The following is a 23,609-nucleotide window of genomic DNA, read 5'->3' as shown; positions in this document are numbered from 1 at the left end:
ATTATCTGAAGTGTGTATGAATGATGAGGAAGCTGAACTATAGATGTCTGTATAAATGACAATGATGCCAAGTTTAACGAACTTTGGTTATGTAATAGTCTAAGGAACAAGGTTGATTGTTTTACTGCTTTGTAAATGACAATGATGCCAACTATGTATGGTTTTGGATGTATTACAATGACCAGGAACGGCTGTTGTCAATGACCAGGAACTGTTTTGGATGTATGAAAATGTTTTCGTTATATTACAATTTCCTTCTTGGACGGACGTCTTATATACAACAGTGGACGACCACACCGAACGCTCGTCCAGCGAGCTAGTAGTTGGCCGAGCGCTACACAGGGAAAGACGACCACAACGAACGCTCGTCCAGCGATCTAGTAGTTGGACGAGCGCTACACAAGGGAAGACGACCACAACGAACGCTCTTCAGCACGCACGCAGTTGGACGAGCGCTAGACAACGGAAGACGACCACAACGAACGCTCGTCCAGCGATCTAGTAGTTGGACGAGCGCTACACAAGGCAAGACGACCACAACGAACGCTCTTCAGCACGCACGTAGTTGGACGAGCGCTAGACAAGGGAAGACGACCACACCGAACGCTCGTCCAGCGAGCTAGTAGTTGGACGACCGCTACTGGACGCTCGTCCAGCGACCGTAGAGGGCGCTCGTAATTTAGCTATCAAATGAAACTGCTTATTCAATAGTATCTCAGCAATGTAACAATCAAAATTGAAACTGCTTATTCTATAAATATTATTTACCATTATAACAATTGTCTAATTTAGCAGTAATTTTGTACACAGTATATGGACTGAATTTATAACAACTCTTCCATTTCATTCATTTCATTAATTTCATTACAACAGACCAAACCTACAACAAAGTTACAAGGAATCATCCTTTCGTCATCAACATTGAAACTAAAACTATCTGTATTACACATAAAACAGACACCAACAACATCACCACCTTCATCAACTTTTCAACAATGAAAACTGATTTTTGTAAATTCAGTATGATTTTCCTAGTACTATCCATGTCTTGACTCTTCACTAGTGTTTCTTTCTTTCCTTCACTGTTGAACAAACTTCCCCTTTCGTCACCACCAATATCATTGCACCATTCGAAGAAGTTGCAACCACTTTCTTCACCACCATTCTGTAAAGACAGCATTCAACTTCATTAGGGAGTACCACCTTCTTCTCACAAACAGTACCAGAACTTGATTACGTTGAGTTGAATCTAACATACCTTATACTTGGAGCATCCCCAAAATTGCTTGCCCCGATTCTTCGTAGTTTTGGCAGTTCTCACCACACAACTTTGACCACAGTAGCAGATCGGTGAAGGCGTACCATTTTCCTTCCGCCTGGCACTGCAACTCGATGAATACCAAGAGTGCTCCTTCGACATTCTCTTCGAACAACTAGTACTACACCCAGCTGCGTCGCAAAACTACAACTTCGACCTCGTACTTCGAATCGAACAAAGAACGCGCACCCTCCCACTTCGAATCCAACAAAGAACGCGCACCCTCCAACTTCAAATCGAACAAAGAACGCGCACCCTCCAACTTCAAATCGAACAAAGAACGCGCACCCTCCCACTTCGAATCCAACAAAGAACGCGCACCCTCCCACTTCCAATCGAACAAAGATACACCTGATTTTTGGATCCAACTTAGGATCCCATTTTTGGCCTCTCACGCGAACCCTAATATTAAAAACCCTCAATTTCTTCCCCCAATTTCATGTGCATTCGTCAATTAAAACCTGTTGGCCTTGAATTTTTTCAAATTTCCTAGTATGCCCTTACCCAAAACTGAATAATCATACGTGCTTACTAATTATTTAATACAAAAACCGTTTTAAATGCCACGTCTGATTAGTTACTGCAGTCAACCATGCCACCTAACCAATACCGTAACGGCTGTTTGTCCAAATTAACGGCAGGCCTGTAATTGATTCAATTTTACAAAAACAAGGACTCAATTGATACGCCGAAAAAAACGAGGACCTATTTGAAATTCAAGACCAAAATAGGGACCTACGGAGACATTAAACCTTTTTTAATCTTTTAATTTCCCTCGTAACTTATTAACTGGGCCATTATGTCCCTAAAATTAGTCTAACTTTATTGCTTTTTTGCATTATTGATGATTCTTTTGTAGTCACTTTCTGTTATACTATATGTATTTTTCCGGTTTCAAGGCAACTACACCGCTTTTGAAATAATTACGGTTTTTTTTTTAAATTAAATTGATCGTTGTTTTTAGCTTTTCAGTAATACTTATTTGCTTGTTTTCAATAAACTCATCTACGTTAAAATATATTTTTTAATTGATAAATAACTTAGCTAAACTACTTCCATGAGCTAGAGATATTCTTATAAATAGATAAAGTTATTGAAAATAATATTTCAATAAACAAAACATTCACCGTTATTTTTAAATTTCCTTATATTATCATCTAATGTGTTTTTAAGAAGAAAATTGTGATGGAGTTTCGGTCTTTAAGTAAACAAGGAAGATTGTTAAAATGAGTTATAATATATTAAAAGTATTATTTGTTTTGAAGAAAATTTATTTTAAAAAATGTCTTAAAAAATGAAAAAAAAAAATTTAAACCGTCTTTAATTCTTATTATACGATATAAAATTATTAGATATAATAGAAATATTATATATATATATATATATATATATATATATATATATTAAACAAATAGGTAGTTTTAGGTTAATAAAATATACCTTTTGAAAAGAGGTCAAAGAAAATATAATAGACTTAATGAAGATTTGATCTCGTTAATTGGTTTGGGTCCTTATTTTAATTTTTATTTCATCGTTGTCTTTTTAATATGTTTTTTTTTTCGTCCTTGCGTTAATTCTTTCTATTAGTTCCAATGGTAACTATGTCATTATATAATAAGACAGTAAAGATGTTAACTTTAGGTTAAAATACGAAATGAAATATTTATAGGAATTAAAATAAAAAATATTTGTAAAATCTAAAATAAAAAATAAATATCTTTAGGTTAAAATTAGGTTTAATTGCTTCCTTTGTCCCCAGTTTGGTTGAGTTGTGTCAAATTCATCCTCATTTTTAAAAAAGTTTCATTGTCGTCCTCACGTGGTGTAAAAGTTTCATTGTCGTCCTCACGTGGTGTAAAAGTGTCAATTGAATCCAAACAAAGTACTTTGACACAAATTTTTTCTATGTTTGGATTCAATTGACACTTTTATACCACGTGAGGACGACAATGAAACTTTTTTAAAAATGAGATGAATTTGACACAATTCAACCAAACTGGGGACAAAGGAAGCAATTAAACCTTAAAATTAATACTATAAGGACTAAAAAAAATATTTATAAAGACTAAAAAAGTTATTTACAAAAGAATGAAATAAAACTAACATTTTTATAATATATTTATGTCTTTCAGTAAAAGTAACTAATAATCATTTAACCTCTTAAAAGGTGGATAACCAAACTTGAAGGGTCATTAATTGTTTTGGATAAAGAATTTGACTAATTATTTCGGATAACGTCTTTATTTCAATGACAATCCACTTAAAGTTTTATTTAAAAAATTCAAATTCAGTTAACCTTATATTATTCGTATTCATGTATAGCTTTTGGCACCAATAGGACCACCCCTACATTCACCAGTAGTATTCCATAAATGGTAATGTTAAAAAATGAAAAAGGCTGAAAATGAAGGGGCAATATGGTCAGAACAAGAAATGAAGGGTTCGTCGTTATGGTCGACGTCGTAGTCAGAAGTCTTTATGGCAAATCGCGCACACTGTAGAGTACTATGATATGTATGTATGTATGTGATGTGTAGTATAGTTCCTACAAATTCAGACCTTCGTCTTCAGTTCAGTTCCTCCTTAATAATATAACAATGTAACGTTCAAATTCGACTCCAATCTCAATTGCATTCTCTTTCCTCTCATTTTCCCCTTTTCCCTCTTCCTCGCAACAACCTAACACTCTCTTTTCACGCCATCAATGGCTGTCGATTCCTCCGCTCAGGTAACATTCTCAATCCTCTCTTAAACCTCAATCATCTCTCAAATTACTAATTCTAAGCTGCATTTCGATTTGAACTGCACCTGCTACTTTTCCGACATTTTGTTTATTTGAATCGGAATCTCAACTCGTGCCGTGTTTTTTACAACTTGTTTTGGCTGTTACTTCCTGAATGCTAACTGATTGAAGAAATCGACGTTTGTGTGAAATGTGGAACTAACTACTTTCCAGCTTTGATGGAAAAAAGCAAGTTGAAAAGTCAGGGCGAGAGTCACGTGAGAAAGTGAAACCGCACGATTTTCGTTCTAGCTTGCATTCATTACTTTACAGTTTAGAATTCAAGTTGATTTGTTAAGAGTCTCTCACTTAAGATGCATGGATTGAGCTGTTTTCTTCAGATCGCGTTAGGTTGAAAGTTCTCGCTCTATGAGCTATCACTCACCATTGATTTACGAGTCACATAGTTTAATGCGTAGTTAATTGAGATTTGGTAGTTTCCTTTTTCATCTTTGGTCGCGGCTTGGTTGCAGAGAGAACATCAAATTCGGGAGTTTGTGGACGGGAATGGAAATGTCGCTGTCGGTTTGAAGTCACATAATAAACCGAGTAGTGGCGATCTTAACCAACAGTTTCCTCTAGGTAATTGTACTAAATTAGATCATTTAGCAATGTTGTGTGTTGTAGAAATGTCTTTGGTTTTTATTGCTCTTCATCCTGTTTTTTTTCCTCCACTTCAGAGATTCCGCCGATACTGTTTGAAGATTCTTCCCTTCCAGCTGGATTGCAGAGTTCACATGTTGGTGCTTGCTTTCTCTGCACTGATCTACTATTTGTTTTTACCGAATTTTCAATTAGTTTTCTAGTTTAGGGAATCTTTTGTGGCTTAGTGGTTGGTATGAGTTTGTAATCGGGTTTATCTTCTATAAGTATGTGTTTGGTTAGAGTTGAAATGGGAGAAACAGTGCATTAAAGTCAGTTTAGTGCGTGCTTGGATACATGTCCAACATGCATGTATAACCAAATTTCCCCGTTAATTTCCATCAGCATACACAGAAGCTAAAATATTATGCTTTTGGTAGACGCATGAAAGAACTGATGTGAAGGAAAACCAACACACTATCAGTTTCTTGGCAGGCATGTCCTTGCTTCGAAACCAAATCAATTTGTGCTAACTGGCATTTAAGTTTTGACGGGTCCAGGGTGTCAGGAGATACATGTTACCCTACGTTTTTGGTAACAGTTAATGTTACTGAGAACCATAAGACTGAGGAGAGAGGATCAAAATCTTTTTATCTAATCATGCTTCACACTGATCTATCCTGATTATAAGAAAAAACGTTTGGACCTAGATTCCTTTTAGTTTTGGGTTTTTTGTTACCCTGAAACGTAAGTCACTGAAGATCCTTTTTCTATAACTGTCAATGTGTTAACTTCCTTTCATATTTGAATTTTGAATCACTTGACCATCTTTATGACAAATTGTTTTCTGGAAGTAGCTAAAAACATGATATTTTAGAAACTCACGCCTTTTCCATTTATGGCAGACTCGAGACCTTTATAGTATTTCTGTGTTGCCTGAGGAAGATGAAAGCGAAAAGTGTGCTTCACCACTAGCTTTCTTAAGCATCTTAGAGGTTCCTAATCAAGCTAAAAGTCCAATGTGCTTAGATTCTCCCATAAATTGCCAAAACTGCATTGATTTTCAAATGAAGAATGAAGATGTGTATTCCCAGTGCTCGATTGATATTCCTTGTGTGAATGGAAATTCAGTTTTTCCTGAATCTTATGAAGAGACAGTCGAATGTTTTAAAACTGGAAACTCACCGACTGTAAGTCTCATAAACTCATCTTCTTGACAGTTGTTTTTTAAAATATCACATAAAAGACAGCAGGCGCCCTTATAAAGCCACATACACACATGTCATCGTGTGTATTCTCTTAAGAGAATTGATATTTTACAATATTGCAGAGTGTACTTTGGAGAGAATCAAGTTTCAAAGGAGGAAAACTTATGCAGAGTCTGGTCAATGTCAGCAATCCAAGAGGTATGTCTGTTGTTTTTGGTACCGTACCTTAAATTTTTTTCCAATACAGATAAGTTCATATATTTTTCTTTTACTGGTAGTGATTTTCGGAGAGCAATCGGAATAGTTTAGAGCTGAAGGAAGTATTATCCCGTGCAATACAGATAGGTTGCTTGACCAGAGAATATATGCATATAACATTTTGATAAATAGTTCTAGCCTCGTGTAAGAAGGAATAGAGAACTTTCTACTCTCTGTCATTCAAAAGTATGAACACAATTGAAACATATTTTTGGCCAATTTTATATTATAATTTTGACTCGTCCTGTAAAGCAACGACACGATTTCAGGTTTGCTAGTCATCTCAAAAGCAAAGCAGTAAAATATAAGTGGGTTTGGGTTTTGTTCTGACATGACCTTAACAAACATATGAAATACCATAGTTAAGAATAGATATGTTTAACTTGAACTTGAAGACAAGGGTATCATTCAAAATTTAAATTGTTCAATATAGTTCTTTTGCTTCACATGGTTTGTTACTTCGTGAAGCCTTCACAATCTTCTGTGCTATATAATTTGAAATTTCATTTGTCTTCCACCCATTTTTGCCATGTTCAAACTAGCAATTACTCCCTTCTTGTACCTGAACAGACTGTTACATTTTTGTGTTCTTGAATTCAGCAGGTAAGTGATCTAGATGCACGTCTAACTTTCATATTTTCTAATTTAACAGATAAACCAATCTCTGAGAAGCTACATGATTTACCTAGTAACAGATGGAGAAGATATAAACGTGCTGCCTCATTTGATTCCAGAAAAGTTGCTCTTCTGTTTTCAGTATTGTAAGTTCATATACTAAACTTGTCCTTCAATACTAAAATTTGTTGTTATTTCATGTGAATATTCTTTTTTTTTTTCTGGCAAGGTATTTTATATAAATACTATTTTTCACGATTATATCAAAATAGTATATCTATTCTTACTTAAATCTGCATAACATATTATATACCTGTGGTGCTTCTTCATGAATGTACAAAAGTTATAAATTATTTATATATTTATTTATTTGTATGTTTACATAAATTTCATGTTGACCATAGAAAGATTAAAATTAACTTGCCAAAACTATACCTACTCTTTAAAACCTAATGAATGATAAAAAGAGGGAAATTGCTGCTCTGCGTTGCATATCTCGTGGTTTTCGGAGTTTACGAGAGATGCTACTTGTGGAATGCATAATTGCATTCATGAGAGACTCCATGCCACTTCTAGAATCCAAACATGTGTATCGTTGAAGGTAAAAATTTCTCAATTAATTTATCAAATATATATTAAATTATGGAAAGCTCAATCAAAAGAGCATTTAACTAGTGAAATACACTCAAAAAAATCATTCCTAGTCTAGTCAATGTTACCAGCATTAGGATGTTATTAATTTGGTTAAACTTATAAATCATTCATCCGTATCCATCATTCACAATACTCACTCGGTAATTGGCCTCCAGCACAAAGTCGCTCAGCCTCCATAAAGCTTTAAAGCATTCCCTACCGTCCATGCTAAACAGGGACAGGAGTTACATGTCAAGTTTTAGGTGTTATGTTCATCCGAGCAACTGATTTTTCCAGCTGAGTGTCTGTTTTTCCATCCTTCTAGGCTTTGATTTGCCATACAAAGGTCCTTCTATGGAAAGAAATGTTCTTACACATTTATCTGAGTGCAGGGTGCATCTAAGACAACTATAGACGGTGTATAACTGGTTTCCCTGTACACAGAAGTTTGATCTGTATTAAACTTTTGTTAAACATTTACCTCTACCTCATCTGAAACGATTACCAACTGATACCAATTTTTTCTACTTTCTATCTTTGACAATTTCTTTTCAGATTTTCTTATTCGTTCTACATATAATCATACGTGAAATTGATCAATTCCTGCAGGTCAAGTTTCGGAACATTGGTGTTGATATATCTGACGTTGAGACTTAGGCAGAGAGCTGATGGCTTTGCTCTTATTTGAAGTTCCAATATTTGACACCCACTGTTTTCAGATTTCTAAGCTTCTATGGTTTTGTGTAGTTTAAACTTGCCCCTTGATTTGTAATAGAGCTGCTTGTGATGTTGAAATTTAGAATCTAGGAAATTTTATTTGGCACAAAATATAGTGGCGCTTGTCTTTAAAGTCTATTTTATTTAGTGACGTGTCTTCCAAATCATCAGTACAATCTAAAGATTAAGCCAGGAAAGCCAAACAAAGACCATCAATTGGAAAGATGCCAAAAAAGTTCGTGTAAATGGTGTGAAGATGCAGGGAATGAACGTTGCGGAGTGTTGTGACTTGTGATCATATTTTCTTCATTCTTCAGGGTCAACTATGGAAGCCGGAAAGACAGAATAACGGATCCCATTGTATTTATGTTTATAGTTCCAAAAGACTACTGAACTTTGTCTGGATTGAACAGATTTACATTAAATCAATTTTGACAGGTCCAGTTAGTTTCTGCAATAAAGCATGATAGCAATGTCTGAGATGTTTCCATTCCAACAAAGCTCTCGTGATATAAAAATCGGTTATGTCTCCCTCACATCATCCACTATGCAACTTTTAATCTGCATTCTTACATTAAAGGGTCTAACTGTATAATAAATGAAATTAAATTAAATGACTATCAATTTCTTTACCTTCCGTAAAAAATTACTGCAAACCTCTCTCCCATAACTAAACACTGACGAAATATTGGTATGGAAGCATGTCTGTCTCATCTGCATCTGTACATTTTAGTAGCCAGTTCCGTGATTGTGCTTAGGGAACATACTTAAATGGCTCTTATGAATGGCCTTTCTTTTGCTAAAGCAACACACCTCCCTGCTGCTTCGTCTGGGATGAATCAACTGTAGCTTTTAAATTTACATCAACCATGTGTTCCCGTTTTGTAGAAAGAAGTGTTTCTATACCCAGCAAGGCAGCAGCAATCTTGCGAAATAAAGGCTGAAATTTTTGGTTCACGTAAGATATGGCACAGACATAGATGATGAATTGATATTCCAGAATGTTTTTATTGGCTACATCCTATGTAAATGTAGAAGCGAAACCATTAACAGTTTTATTCATATTGACATGATATATAAGAAAGACGTCAGAATTCAGAACCAAAGTGTTAGATTCAAGATTGCACAAAAAATTACAGAATTTTATTGATAACAAGTGCGAAATTAACCAGAATTTGAAGTACAGAATTGCTGAGATAGGCTACTGCCCTAAAAAGTAGTTTCCTTTGACACTGCAAAAACAACGAAAGACACATCCTCCCAACTGCTCTATTTTCGTATATCTATATTCCATGACTAACTGCCAAATACAGAAATAACTGTTCATTTCTCCAAATCCTAAACAATAAATACTGCATCAAGAGAATTACTTCCTATTAATTAATATAAAACAATAATAACTGCCACATTTAAAGAATATAATTTTTTCATACATATATATCTATCATCAATATATAAAAAGGAAACACTTTTTTTATAATAAATTGTTGCGTCATTTTTCAATTTAAAGTATTTTACCCTTTACCAAATATTTTTTTTTATTTGATAAGATTACAAATTAATAATCCCAAAACCTATCTACTATAAAAGCAACCACTTGCAAATGTTGAATGATTCGGAATCTGACATTTATAAAATAAACTAAACTTACTGCCTCCATCATACAACAACCGCAACAGAAGAATCTCTGATGTAGCTTGGCATGTGACTTCTATTCTTTCTTGCCTACAGTATCCTGTGAAGTTCAAATACACTACACTTTTATTGCACAAAAAGAAGTGCCTACACAACAATTTTAAATGTAATATAACTTTTACAATACAAGTAAACAAATATGAATAAATATTATGATATGAGTTTCAGAGAAATATAGCTTACAAAAGCTGAGAAAGAACATTCGATCTTCAAGGAGCATTTCTTTTTATAAGAAGTCAGTACCAGTGGTAGCCAGACATTTAGATTATCAAGAAATATGTCAAGAATCTAGCATAAAAAGGGGAAAGGGAAATGGATAGTTTTAAATGCAAAATAAATTTATAAAAATAATTTTTCATTTTAAATTACATCGTATGAGAGTAAGTTAATGAGATGACTACTGACTAGTACAAACAAGTTTCATCAAAAGATGGCAGAATTTTATGATGATTTTCATTTTAAATTTACTTTGTATGATAAGTCGATGGCTATTACTGAAATAAACGATTAAGCTATTCTAAAAAAATATACAACAGTTCAAACCTCGACAATAATTTTACAATCACTAATACAAACTCTTCTTCCTAATCACTTCACTGCTCAAACCTGATGATATGGAGCACCGTGCGGATAAACTAGGAAGCAACTAGTACAATTCCTCACTGAAACTATTATTGTTTTCTACTATTACACTTTGCAATCATAAAATTTATGCAGTTAAAACTCCAGAGACAACATACACAGGATTAATTAGTAGAAAATGCATCTGGAGCGCATTGCAAAATATGATATCTACCTCCGATCCTTCCAATTACGTCCTAATCGTGCGCGGCGGTGCTTACTTCCCATACCTAAAAATCACAATAAATCACAAATCTATAACATGAACTTTCCACCTTTATCCTCAATGAAAAACAAAACAATAACAAAAATGGCCCAAACAACATAATCAAAATGGCAACAATACTCTAGTTCCGGATCAGGTTTATCTACGTAAAATCACACGAAACATATCTAACGAAAAAGTAATGGAAAGCCTTTATGTAATGGTGCGATGGGATTAAACAAAAGCTCAACGCACATAACCAAAACCAAACATGATCGAAAAGGATTAGTCAAACTGAAATTGGCAATCTATCAACGAAATTTCGAACAATAAAAGATTAGAAAGAAGAGAACGGTGAAATAAAGAACTGGTAGTCAGTGTCAAATTACCAAAACATGATGCGAGTAATTATGCCGGTTTTGCCACCTATCGATCACCTATGAAACGGTACTTTGGAAGACATTTTCTAATTCTCATTCATATGCATGATCAACGACAACACAATAACAAAATCACATGATGGAACAGTACTATTGGAACGAAAAGCCGTATTCAGTGGCAAATACCTAACAGGTTTCAAGTTTGAATAGGAGAGGAAAAGGAAGGAGAATTAACAAAAGCCACTTTAAAAAACCAGATCTCTTACATTATTATCACTTATATACGGGCAAAAGCAAAATATATTAATTAAAAAGGTGGATTTACACTCTTCGTTAATACAAATAAACTATATCATTCTATCAACTTAATTAAACATCGATGTTCAGCTGAAATGGAGAACAGAGGGCAACTGCTACCTAAGAATTAGGGGGAGATAGAATCATGCGTAAATGCTTAAGCAAAAAAATTATTGGCATAATCACTAATGTACAAAATCCAGTGATACCTCTGTACTATTTCTGTTACACTATTAAGTGAGAGGGCTTCTCCCTCCACCTCCACCACTTTTTTCCTACACCTTCACATTCCGTAAATACCCCTGTCTTTATCTTTATCTAGCTTTATATTATATTATATATTCATTTCATTAGGACCATGTATTTCATATTTTTATTTTGAAGGAACATTTTATTCTATGAATATTTTTTAACAAACATGGTCTGATTTTCACAATCATAACATTTTTTCATGCTTCCATCACGACATAAGATTTGATATAATTCATTAAAGCCAAATCGCCAAATCTCAATAACTCGTAATACCTTGTAGACCGTCCTCCAATATAAAAAATAAACTTTTCAACCTTTCCAAAGTCCAAGTCCAACCGAAAAAGTTAACCATGTAAACATCACGCCAACCATCTCAAGCAAGGGAAACCTATATTAGTTTGTTTTATAGGTCGAATCCATCCGGAAAATAATATTAAATACATTTAACAATTTTACTGCATCAAAATATGTCAGAAAAAGTCACTACCAATATCAGATTCGTCAACACAACTACTCCAATGAATGTAGTTATTACAATTAACATATCATCATAAGCTACTACAGTTTAGTTCTCAATCCTCTATCAATTATCGTTTGTAAGTATACCTTGCATTATAAATTTGTTTAATAATGTTGACATTACGATCATTATTTTCTTTCAGAGTTAATAAAATATTGACAGATGTAACTTGAATCTTAGTCATATCAACCAGTAATGACTATTCATTCGGATTTAACATGTCAGCATAAAAGTGATTAACTAAAGTTTCAGTCAAATCATAGTTGTGATATTTAGACATGACTTTCAAGACCTATATGTCCCCATTAGAAGATGATTTATCCATTAACCTAAAATGACACTCACATTTTCGAGCACCACATACACTAGACTGCATATCAAGTTTGTATTTCATATACTTCTCATATCGTTCACATCCAAGCAAGATGAATTCATATCCAAAGGAATAATAGCTTTGTTGATCTTTATGTAAAGACGACAAATCGTAGATGACATGCAATATTTCTCATCCATTGATCACGAGAAAAAATATTTCATTCATAATAAAATTTAAACCATATCCATCTATAACATAATATTCCTATCTCAATATCTAACATCAAAAATATAAAAGAATTTAATAAAAAAACATCTAAATAACTTTTAAACACTAAAATTTTACATAATTAACCATCTATTTATTGTAAATTAAAATTAATAAATAATTTATTCTAATATAAATAAATAAATAAATAATAGTTCGAGAGCCGGATTTCAAAATCCTTGTGAAGGCCTCGATTTGTGTATATCATTCACATAAGCTAAGCAGAAACACTGCTCGTGCACCACCACCGCGACCACTGCACCAACCTCGCCAATGTCTGCTCCCTCTCCACACACAACTCGGAACCACAAACAGAGGACTCCAGTACTATATAATCACTCCAAATTTAAAGAATAATGGTCCACAAACACCACAGGAAAAGAAAAGAGATTAGTAAATGTGAAAAAGATAAAAGCTAGATGGTATAGATATAACCGGAGCGATAAAAGAAGGATATAAAAAATTAGCGCGCAATAAATATCATTTAACTACCTCATTTAATAGAGATATTTACAGAATGTGGAGGTGTAGAGAGAAAGTGGTGGAGTGCAGGAAGAAGCCCTCTCTCCCTCGTCATCGAACCAGTGACTTCTAGCCTCTTCCTGGACGACGCTGGACTTAGTTTGCTTGTGGACCCTCTTTTTACCCTCCACGATGATTAGGTTTTCGGGTAGAGATCCCGCGAAATGGAGAGCGGGTTCTGGAGGGTGACGTAGGCCTTTTTGTAATCGGGTTTGGCGATGAACAACCCGCCCCGTTTCTTCTTCTTGCCCTCCATGTTCAGCGTCTGAACCTTCTCGATCTGGAAGCCGTAGAGGGATTCAAGAACGCGCTTGATCTCGATCTTGGAGGCCGAAGGAATAGTCTTGATCGCGATTTCCCGAATGTTGGTGAAGCTGTTCGGCATCAAAAGCTTTATCGGTAGGTTTGCCAACTGCACCACCCTTCTTCCCATTCTACTTCCCATGCTCGCTCTCAATTTCTCACGACACAACCTTCGCAAAGCTTTTCCCTCTCCTTCTTTGCCTTCAAATCTAATACTAAGCTGTACATATTCATTTCCTTATTGGGCCCAAACCTGTTTTCCTTCCTCACCTCCATATTTTCCTCTGCACCCCCCATTTCTTCATCTATTTCTTTTATAATTAGTTCATTAGTCATTCTGGATCCAAATGGTGTTATTTTAAAACTTAATGATATATTTATCGTGCAATTTGATTAAAAAATATTATTTATTTTAATGGAATAAGCACTTTCGGTCAGAAGTATAGGCCCCTCTATTCAGCCCACTAAATTTGAGTTTTGGATTAAAAAACAGGGACAGTTAAAAGGAATCCAAATTGGAATCTGGTGCTGACAAAAACACTTGGATTCTTCCCTTTAGCATATTTCTCAAAAGAAAAAAAAAGACACTTAAATAAAATGAGAAAAAAAAGTAGAAAATCCGAGAGAATCTTCGGAGTTCTGACAACCTGGGAGAAATAACCATATTAAAAAAACGAAAATAATTACCATTAACTGAAAGACGTGATAAAATAAATACTGAAACCTATCACTTTACCCTGAGTTGTGTCTTCCCCTGTGTTTCAGATTTTACTCAGCCGCCATGTGCGGAATCCTTGCAGTGTTGGGTTGCGTCGACAACTCTCAGGCCAAGCGCGCTCGCATCATCGAATTGTCTCGCAGGTCGCGCGCATTTCTTTATCTTTCTCTTCTTCCATTGTTTCTCGGAACACGATTTTCGTTTTTATTATAGTCATGCTACTAATCGTTTTTGCTTTCACTTTATGTAGCAAAACAAAAAGAGAAACCTTTTCTTTTTGGTCCTGCTTCATTAAATTATATGTTACTGCTTTAGAAGGATTTCTTAATGTTTGACTATGTTTGTTTTGTTAATTAGAGGAGTTTCTTAGGCAATAGAGAATCTCTCTCTCATTTTTTCTGATTTGTGTGTGGTTGTGATGGATATGAAAAATGTAGGTTGCGGCATAGAGGTCCTGATTGGAGTGGCATACATTGCCATGATGATTGTTACCTTGCTCATCAAAGGCTTGCTATTGTTGACCCTACTTCAGGGGATCAACCTTTGTACAACGAAGACAAGACTGTTATTGTCACCGTATGTGTCTTTGTGCCATTATAAAAGATATGTGCATTTTTCAGGAATATTCATTTCACTAAAAGATGCATTGCTTTTGTTTTCTGGATAGTGTTATAGGGGACGCACTTACATTATTTTTATTTTGCTTTCTTATCCTCATACCACATATTATTGAAACTACGCCATTAGGTAAATGGGGAGATATACAACCACAAACAATTGAGACAGAAACTGAGTTCTCATAAATTTCGAACTGGTAGTGATTGTGAAGTGATTGCCCATCTTGTAAGTGTTTTAGAATCAGCTACATTTGATGCGCAGTCTATCATTAGCCCATAAATTATGAATCTTTGTTTTTGTTGTAATTATGATGCCAGTATGAAGAGTATGGGGAGGAATTTGTTAACATGCTGGATGGGATGTTCGCCTTTATTCTTCTTGATACTCGAGATAAAAGTTTTATTGCTGCTCGTGATGCTATTGGCATTACCCCTCTTTATTTGGGCTGGGGTCTTGATGGTATGTGGCTTTACCTTCTGCTTGTTATGACATTCTTACATTTTCGGTTCAATCTGGATGTTGCTTAACCTCTCAAATAATGATAGCTATGGTTGAATTTAAGTAAATCCAAGCGAAGCCTGATGTGGATATGTTAACTATTTTTAAATAAAGTGGGATAAATGCATTATGTAAGCCATCCCAGTCGCTCCAAATCTCCTACAACTGAATACCCGGCTTTAGTAACTCCTGCAGAATCTGAGTTTCAACTCAGTACACTTTTTTATGTAGTTTTATCTATACATGTGCTTTCTTATGGTATAAATAACACGAAATTTAATGTTGTTTGCCCTCATTTGTACTTGGATTTTTTCACTCACGTGAAGTACTAAAAGTTGATCCCGTTGTGGTAATTTCAATAAATTATGGCTAAATTCTTTTTTTCAAATTTCTTTATACCTTAATATGACTTCATCCTTTGCTTCTTACATTTTGGAACATATTCTAGTTTTTCAAAGGCGAGTAAAAGAAGCGTCTTTTTCTCTCCTGCCCATAATCATTTTTGGATAGAAAATTTATATTGCCTTATTTACTTGGATATACATGTCTTATTTGCTGTAACTTGGCATGACTGTTCTTTTCTTTTTTTAATCCCACGAACGGATTAAATATGTTATTATGGAAGGACTGGTTTATTTGCAGGATCAACATGGTTTGCATCTGAAATGAAAGCTCTGAGTGATGATTGTGAGAGATTCATGTCATTTCCTCCAGGGCATATATATTCCAGCAAACAAGGTATCAATAATCTCATTTATTTCTTCTCTGTTTATGATTCTTGTAATTCCCATATTTTTACATGCAGATATTGTACCACTAGTAAATGCTGTTAAAACTTGTTATATTTGCAGGAGGATTAAGAAGGTGGTACAATCCACCATGGTTTTCGGAGATTGTTCCATCAACTCCCTATGATCCAATACTTTTGCGTGAGACCTTCGAGAGGGTAAGCTGTTATTGTGAATCATGGTATTTATCTCCCCATTTCTGAAAACTCAATTTTACTGCATTTGCTTGAAAAATGGTTTGAACTTTAGGTGATCAAATTCATCCTTTCTCTGTGGAACTTCCTTTGGTGTAATGGAGTCACATACTAACTGATGGCATGGTTGACTATCATAACATCTTATTTTAGCGCTTTGTTTGGTTTCGCGGTATATCATGCAGGCTGTGGTTAAGAGAATGATGACTGATGTACCCTTTGGAGTTCTTTTGTCCGGAGGATTGGATTCATCACTTGTTGCCTCTGTGGTCAATCGATATTTAGCGGAATCTGAGGCGGCTCGTCAATGGGGATCACAGTTGCATACTTTCTGCATTGGTTTAAAGGTCAGAATGAGTTGCGTTATGCTTTTTCAACGAAAGGAAGCTAGTGTACCAGCTTTCATGTTCTTCATGATCTGACTTTTCCTTCATGCAGGGCTCTCCGGACTTGAAAGCTGCAAAAGAGGTAGCAGATTATCTTGGTACTCGTCACCACGAACTTTATTTCACGGTTCAGGTGATCATCTGTCACAATATATTAATTTTAATTTTTTTCTTATGAGTTTTCTATTGCACTCAGAAGCAATCTTGTATATTGCTGTATCAGGAAGGTATAGATGCACTTGAAGAAGTCATTTACCATATTGAAACATATGACGTAACGACTATCAGAGCAAGTACTCCAATGTTTCTTATGTCCAGGAAAATTAAAGCCTTGGGAGTGAAAATGGTTCTTTCTGGAGAAGGTTCAGATGAAATATTTGGAGGTTACCTGTATTTTCATAAGGCACCTAACAAGAAAGAGCTTCACGAAGAAACTTGTCGAAAAGTAATGAGTAATAATTTTTATGTAATTCTGTTTGATTTAATTTATTTTACTAAGTTTTATGAGCTTGAATATATATTTTCTCCCTTTTTCTCTTTTTCCTTAATGCATTACTTGTTTATTCAATTTTTAGTAGCTTTGATGATTTGACAGATTAAAGCTCTTCATCTTTATGACTGCCTGAGAGCCAATAAGTCAACTGCAGCATGGGGAGTAGAGGCCCGTGTACCATTCTTGGATAAAGAATTTATCGAAGTAGCAATGAGTATGGATCCGGAGTGGAAAATGGTATTTTACATTTACGTTTTTCTGTTTTCATCTTCTTATGTTGCATAACTGTTCTATCTATCCCATCTTATGATTGGGTTGCTTGCACGTGCATTTAGTGGTGGATCTTCAGAACTTGGTTACTTAAAGCTTTTTCATTTCTGTACAATTTTTTTTAATTATAAAAAATATTTTTCAGGTGGTGTTCAAGACATGAAATTTTCCATTCCTAACTTATTTTCTTGTGAATCTCCAGGAATATAATTCCTTATACAATACTTAGAAATAATATATTACAGTTAATCATTATGAAAAAGTTTGTTTTCACCTATGAAGCTAAGTTTTATTTCCACTTATCCGCAAATAATTCTAGGGATTTTGTTTATACCACTCTTCTAACAGATGCAGGAATTTGCTCATAAATTTTTTAGTAATGTTAGTTTTTTCAAGTTCTGCCATCGTCTGCAGTGTTGATTTGGATTGCGTACCTTACGGTTAAACAAATTTAAAGGCCATTTTAACTTCTTCCCTTTAGTTTAAATGTTCAAGTTTGTTTTTTATGGATATCTTGATTTTACGGCTTTAAGAAGTTGTTTTGGTTGATTTTGCAATCTTTTAATAAGTTCATCTGGTTGACTTCACTTTCAATCACTTTACGAAACTCATGACAAATTTGCGCAGATAAGGCGTGATCTTGGAAGGATAGAGAAGTGGGTATTACGCAATGCATTTGATGATGAAGAGAATCCATATTTACCAAAGGTTTGTATCAACTACTGCATCATGCTTATTCTCGTGTCTTGCAGGGTTTCAATAGTAAATCTGTTTTGTTTTGTCTTTTTTTTTTAGCACATATTGTACAGGCAGAAGGAACAGTTCAGTGACGGGGTTGGTTACAGTTGGATTGATGCCTTGAAGGATCACGCTGATAAACAAGTAGGTTTTAACTTGTGATGTTGAAATTTTTTGATGTAATGCCAATAGTTCTAATAAACCGTCTCTTGATAAAATGGTCAGGTCCCAGATGCAACAATGCTTGCTGCCAGTTTTATTTACCCAGAAAACACTCCTACCACCAAAGAAGGATACCTCTACAGGACAATTTTTGAGAAGTTCTTTCCGAAGGTGAATTCTATAGTTCTGTTTTGAACAACTACAATTTGAGTCTAACTTTTGTACACATATTATTAACCAATTAAAAACCAGGAAAAAGTATGACTTTTAAATGAACTGTTGTAGATGTCAATAAACTTATCATACATACCAACATTTAATTAAATGATAGTTGACAAAATCTTTACGCTATGTGTTGTATCATCAGAACCTTGATCCTGATGCAAGTAAAGAACCTTGCCTTCTAATATGCACGCATTGCTTTACTTGTTTACAAATTCAAATCTTTCTAAACCTGATTCTGATAATGTTTAACCATTTTAACAGAATGCAGCAAGGGCAACAGTTCCAGGGGGTCCTAGTGTGGCATGCAGTACTGCAAAAGCTGTGGAATGGGATGCGGCATGGTCTAAAAATCTTGACCCTTCTGGTCGTGCCGCGCTTGGTGTTCATGAAGCTTCATATGATGCAGTGGATACCAAAGTTCACAAACCCAAAAATGGACCACTTTAGAAGATCCATAGTTGATTGTCAACAAAAAAAGTGTACGCAATAACTGTCAAGTCAAGTGGGAATTTAAATTCAAGTAGATGAAACTAATGAATGGCGGGGTTGTTTTTATTTGTAGGTTAAATTAATATGTAGGTCTTAAACTATTTGTTGTTTTTTTCTTAAATAATTATCTATGTTTAAAAGTTTTTAATCTGTAATTGGACCTTTTCATTACATTTCGATTAAAATTTTGTTGTATAAAAGGACGCAACTGATTTTTTTTTTAACTAGCTCAGACATTAGTATTTTTAAGAAAAAACAACTGAGGCCTCTTTGAAAATGATTAAATATCTAGGATCTTACAAATTACTTTAGCCTTTATTTTTTACTGCATTTTCACAAAGTTTTAGAACTCTCCGGCAGAGTAATATATTCATGCTGATATACCTATAAAAATATCATCTTTTCTTCGGCATTTACCTGGGACAAAAGGTCCACATCATCGAGTTCTTTCTCGTCTTTTTGACATCTGCTTAAAGACAAAAACTTAAAAATTTGCTTCCTCTTATATTCTGAACAAAATTGGTAAAAAAAATTTTCAAGTAGGAACTCCATATATACATGTTTGGTAATATTTACATATAGATTAGTGCTTAGTCAGAAAATATGTTGATACATAAAATGTCTCAATCACATCGTAATATGAACTTCGCATTGCTCACTTCACAAAACTACAGCCCAGAGGGAAAGTGACCATTCAATGAAATGCCAAGTGCAAACCATTTGATTCGACCAGATTCCAGGTAAATATTCACCATTGGCAGATCCCAGGTGCTTCTGTTCTGCTCATTGCTAGCACTTCCTCATATTTTGAAGCATATACAAAGCCCCATAACTGCATGAATGTCACAGACCAATTAACTTTCTCATTTCCAAATAAGTAAACTTTGATAAAAGTACACTCTTTGCAGTTAAACCAATTACAATTTAACTTTTACCTCGATAATATTTTAATACAGAATTTCATTAGACAAATTACCAAAATACATTTTCAATTCTGACAAGAGAACAATACGAAATAGAACTGCATCTAAATTTTGTTCGTATAAGGTCATCATCGTTTCAGCAGTCATTTCACAATGTTTTAATTTACTTTTTATGGATCCCACTGTGATATCATTCTTGAAACCTCTTGCAACTTTTAGTTCGATATAAAAGTCTTTACAAGACCTTTATTTAATTGTTGGCAGAAATAAATGTTCTTAAGACATAAATGTTTCTTTATTCTTGTGATGTAGAGTATTTAATGTCATGTCAGTATAATCCATCAGAGAGATCCTAAAGATTGAAGTATTAAACTTATGACCTAGGGAATGTCCTCTGCAGTGGAAATACCCTAAATGGTTCACAAGTAGCTAGCATAAAACAAAGGTTGTAGGGGTGGGGGTGTGTGCAATGAGAAGCAAAGGGGGGAACTTTGTGTGCACCTCTACTTCCTTCACTTCAAAATCTTCAGAATTTGCAAGGCAAGGATTCCCATAAGTTTCTGAGACTGAACTTGAACCATTCAATCTTCAAGTAAGAAGAGATTATAAAAACAAAACTCAGGCTCATGATGTTTGACTGAAAGCAGGCTAGCACAGATTCAGAAAAGATTGTACAATGAAAAGTACAGAGCTCTTACAGATCACCATCCAGATAAAGTGCAAAATGACCTCCTCCACCAATTGCTAAATAGTCAGTGTTGCAAAGTGTGAAATAGCGATTGACTCCTGCAAATATTGTGGTCAATTCAGTAAAGCATGTGAAGAGAATTTCACAGCAAGCCAGATATTCACTCTATGCAACCATGTCATATGCTGAGCAACTTTAGCAGTATAGCCTCACTTTTCTTTTGCACAGCAAAACTCAAATAAAGCCTCTAGCAGGTGCTAAATCTTACAAACAAAATTACACCGTTATAACATTTTCTTCCTTCAATTTTCCAATATTCTACTAGGCCAACTATTAATACCAGAAAATTCATCATTTTTTAATGATTCATAGATATCAGATGAATAGGAAAGTATCATGTGTAAAATAAAATCTCATTGGCAAGTTAATCAGTTAATGTAGCAGACAAAATTATGGCATAAATAAAAGAAAAGAAAATCAAGCATCCCTCAAAGGGAATTGACTCTGGTAATAATGGATATCATGTAGATACCTGTTGGGCGATATATGACAGGGTGACCAGAGATATTTGTGAAAACAAATGTATTGTTTGTTCCCTGTACAAAATCTTTTGTCAAATCAATAAAACAACAAGTAGCACAATTGCAGTCAATCTATCAAATAACCAATAAAATAAAATGACTTTTGGTATGACCTGGTATTTTTTCTTGCTAGATGATCTGAGAGGTGCTTCAACAATGCTGCCAAATACTGCTCCTCTTTTATCTCCAACAATCTAGAATGGAATTTATGACAATAAGAACTAATCCTTGATAGGAAAAAAGTAGCTCTCCTAAATTACTAAAGAACAGAATAATGCATATAACAATTTCAACTCGGCACAGATTATAAGAATAATGCATATAGCAAGATAATTACTAGGATGTGGCAGTACAATTTGCCAACATAAAATTGTTTAACCATTAATCTCGTAAATCTGGGACAACTTTTGGACACCTTAAGCTATTGCATGCTATTATTGTTAACTACAGCATATAGACTATTTACATAATATTCAAGCACCATTTAGCATTTGACCATTACTAATTTTCTAATGTAGATTAGAGACAGATAAATACATGCTTAAAAGTAACACAGCTGATGAATAACTAAGCTGTACCAGCAAACTCAATCCAGGCCAAATCATGCTTCTCCGGTAAAGAGTGGAAAGTGATATACCATGCCTCCAAGTGCTGCAAACAATGTATAGAAGTTACAACATTGACAGTACTCCAAATAATAACAATAATAACAGTAATAAATTTATCTATAGCAGGATTAAAAACTTCAGAACAGAATACAAAATCTTGTGTCAGCCAATGACCCTTGATGCACTGGTATTACATACCTGTATAACAACAACCATTTCCTTCCGTGAATAAGCGGTGGAAGAGAAACATATAGAACATTCCTCATACTATCCGAAAGGAGAACCGAAGGTTCAGAAATTTCAGGAAGATCATCCAAAGGCACAGTCACAGACTCTTGCACAGGTTCAATACGCCTCATCTCAACAACACCAGAAACCTTAGAGCCACTCCCGTCGTCCAATTTCATTTCAAGGTTATCTCTGCGATCATGATAGCGAAATCCACCAATTTTGCGAATGGCTCTGCCAAGTGATTGCTTGCTTTTGGAAAACAAACTTTTCCTCCCAACATTTTCCTTCAGCAACGAGTCTGGTAAAGGGTTGTGATCAGGTGCAGCACCTTTGCGATCATCACTCTGCGCGTGCGAGTTTGCATTATCTCCAGGGTCAGAGGAAGACAAAAAAGAATAGAGAAACGCAGTGAAGGATGAAGTATCTGGCCCATCAGCTAAACCAGGGTTAACCTCTTCACCATTCTCTGATCCACCTACTTCTCCCTGAGACGAAACAAAATGCACACCTAAACTTTACTTTGAAGCAAACACGAAGAAGCTTACTTTAAAAAAGGAGTGAGAAAAAATAAATCAAAATAAGAGGAAATCCTAAGGAAAAGATTAAAACTTAATAAGGTAAATACAGAAATAGTGCTGAGAGACGAGACATGATGACAACAGTGGTGAAGAAAGAGAGAAAACTTACAGAAGGAGGTGTTGGTGTTGGAGTGGGTGGAGGGCGCTTGGAGGGTTTGGGAGCGTCGGAGTCCGAGATGGGGTTGAGAAGGACAGAAACAAAGTGGGTTGCTTTGTTGCGTAAAGATTGCCTTTTTCCCATTTTTACTTACGGAACTCGAATCCTGGTATTTTCAGAAACATGGGATCTTGTCCTTGTTTCTACGGCACATTTGAGAACAAGATCTAGGTGGTGAATTTGTTGGTTTTCATATTTTCGTGTCACCGAACGAACTATGCAGATGCTGACCCCAAAAACCATACAGCTTAACTTGGTCATCACGCCGCCGTGACCAAATCTAAATCGTTACGTGTTTACCTATAATTTAAATACTTTTGAGGAATGTTTAACAAAACGATTCCATGACCCAATGGATAAGGCGTTGGTCTACGGAACCAGAGATTCTGCGTTCGATCCCCAGTGGAGTCGTGTTTTTGTAAGGACAAAAATAAATTTATTTTTTGTGTTTGTACTTGTTTGGTTTTACTAACAAAAAACATTCTTATAATTTATTGTTTTCTTTTTGGTATTTTTCACTTTTTTATAGTTACCTTCCATTGATATTAAACGTAACAGTTTAATCATTTTGGTATAGTAAGGGTTAAATTTGAACCTTGATGAATAAATTTCTTCTAAATTGTATTTTTGTGATTAAAAATGACAGTTAATTAGTTTAAGGACCGAATTTTTATTTTTTTAACTTTTTTAAACTTGACTAGTCAACATGATTCCTTTTTTAATATTTTTCCTAAAAATATCTTCACATGGGAAAATAAGATTATTTTTTAGTA

At 34.7% G+C, this 23,609-nt stretch overlaps 4 protein-coding genes across 4 annotated transcripts; 2 read left to right on the top strand and 2 right to left on the bottom strand.

Moving 5' to 3' along the window:
- The first annotated feature begins 3,790 nt into the window (after positions 1-3,790).
- LOC108329438 (uncharacterized) lies at positions 3,791-8,542 on the top strand. The gene is made up of 7 exons (XM_017563633.2): positions 3,791-4,046; positions 4,574-4,682; positions 4,781-4,839; positions 5,588-5,872; positions 6,013-6,088; positions 6,801-6,909; positions 8,006-8,542. The coding sequence occupies exons 1-7, from the start codon at positions 4,023-4,025 to the stop codon at positions 8,082-8,084; spliced, it is 741 nt and encodes a 246-aa protein (XP_017419122.1). The 5' UTR covers positions 3,791-4,022; the 3' UTR covers positions 8,085-8,542.
- Positions 8,543-8,607: 65 nt separating this feature from the next.
- Positions 8,608-13,998, bottom strand: LOC108329440 (uncharacterized). The gene is given in 5 exon segments (XM_052873995.1): positions 8,608-9,053; positions 9,765-9,848; positions 10,605-10,659; positions 13,159-13,325; positions 13,328-13,998. Coding segments are annotated over 2 exon segments (468 nt in total). The 5' UTR covers positions 13,634-13,998; the 3' UTR covers positions 8,608-9,053; positions 9,765-9,848; positions 10,605-10,659; positions 13,159-13,163.
- Positions 13,999-14,196: 198 nt separating this feature from the next.
- On the top strand, positions 14,197-19,225 carry LOC108329422 (asparagine synthetase [glutamine-hydrolyzing] 3). The gene is made up of 14 exons (XM_017563613.2): positions 14,197-14,352; positions 14,647-14,785; positions 14,957-15,052; positions 15,145-15,286; positions 15,968-16,063; positions 16,177-16,271; positions 16,493-16,654; positions 16,746-16,826; positions 16,917-17,138; positions 17,289-17,423; positions 18,084-18,164; positions 18,252-18,338; positions 18,420-18,527; positions 18,843-19,225. The coding sequence occupies exons 1-14, from the start codon at positions 14,273-14,275 to the stop codon at positions 19,026-19,028; spliced, it is 1,710 nt and encodes a 569-aa protein (XP_017419102.1). The 5' UTR covers positions 14,197-14,272; the 3' UTR covers positions 19,029-19,225.
- Positions 19,226-19,593: 368 nt separating this feature from the next.
- LOC108326993 (uncharacterized) lies at positions 19,594-23,086 on the bottom strand. Its single transcript, XM_017560635.2, has 8 exons — positions 22,789-23,086; positions 22,069-22,586; positions 21,841-21,913; positions 21,376-21,456; positions 21,214-21,277; positions 20,692-20,779; positions 20,495-20,579; positions 19,594-19,902 (listed from the first exon to the last, which is right to left on the bottom strand). The coding sequence occupies exons 1-8, from the start codon at positions 22,918-22,920 to the stop codon at positions 19,819-19,821; spliced, it is 1,125 nt and encodes a 374-aa protein (XP_017416124.1). The 5' UTR covers positions 22,921-23,086; the 3' UTR covers positions 19,594-19,818.
- Positions 23,087-23,609: the final 523 nt, after the last annotated feature.

This window comes from Vigna angularis, chromosome 2 (genome assembly GCF_016808095.1).
Source record: "Vigna angularis cultivar LongXiaoDou No.4 chromosome 2, ASM1680809v1, whole genome shotgun sequence".
Taxonomy (NCBI): domain Eukaryota; kingdom Viridiplantae; phylum Streptophyta; class Magnoliopsida; order Fabales; family Fabaceae; genus Vigna; species Vigna angularis.
The sequence above is the reverse complement of the archived record's forward strand: the minus strand, read 5'-3'. Positions and strand labels throughout refer to the sequence as shown.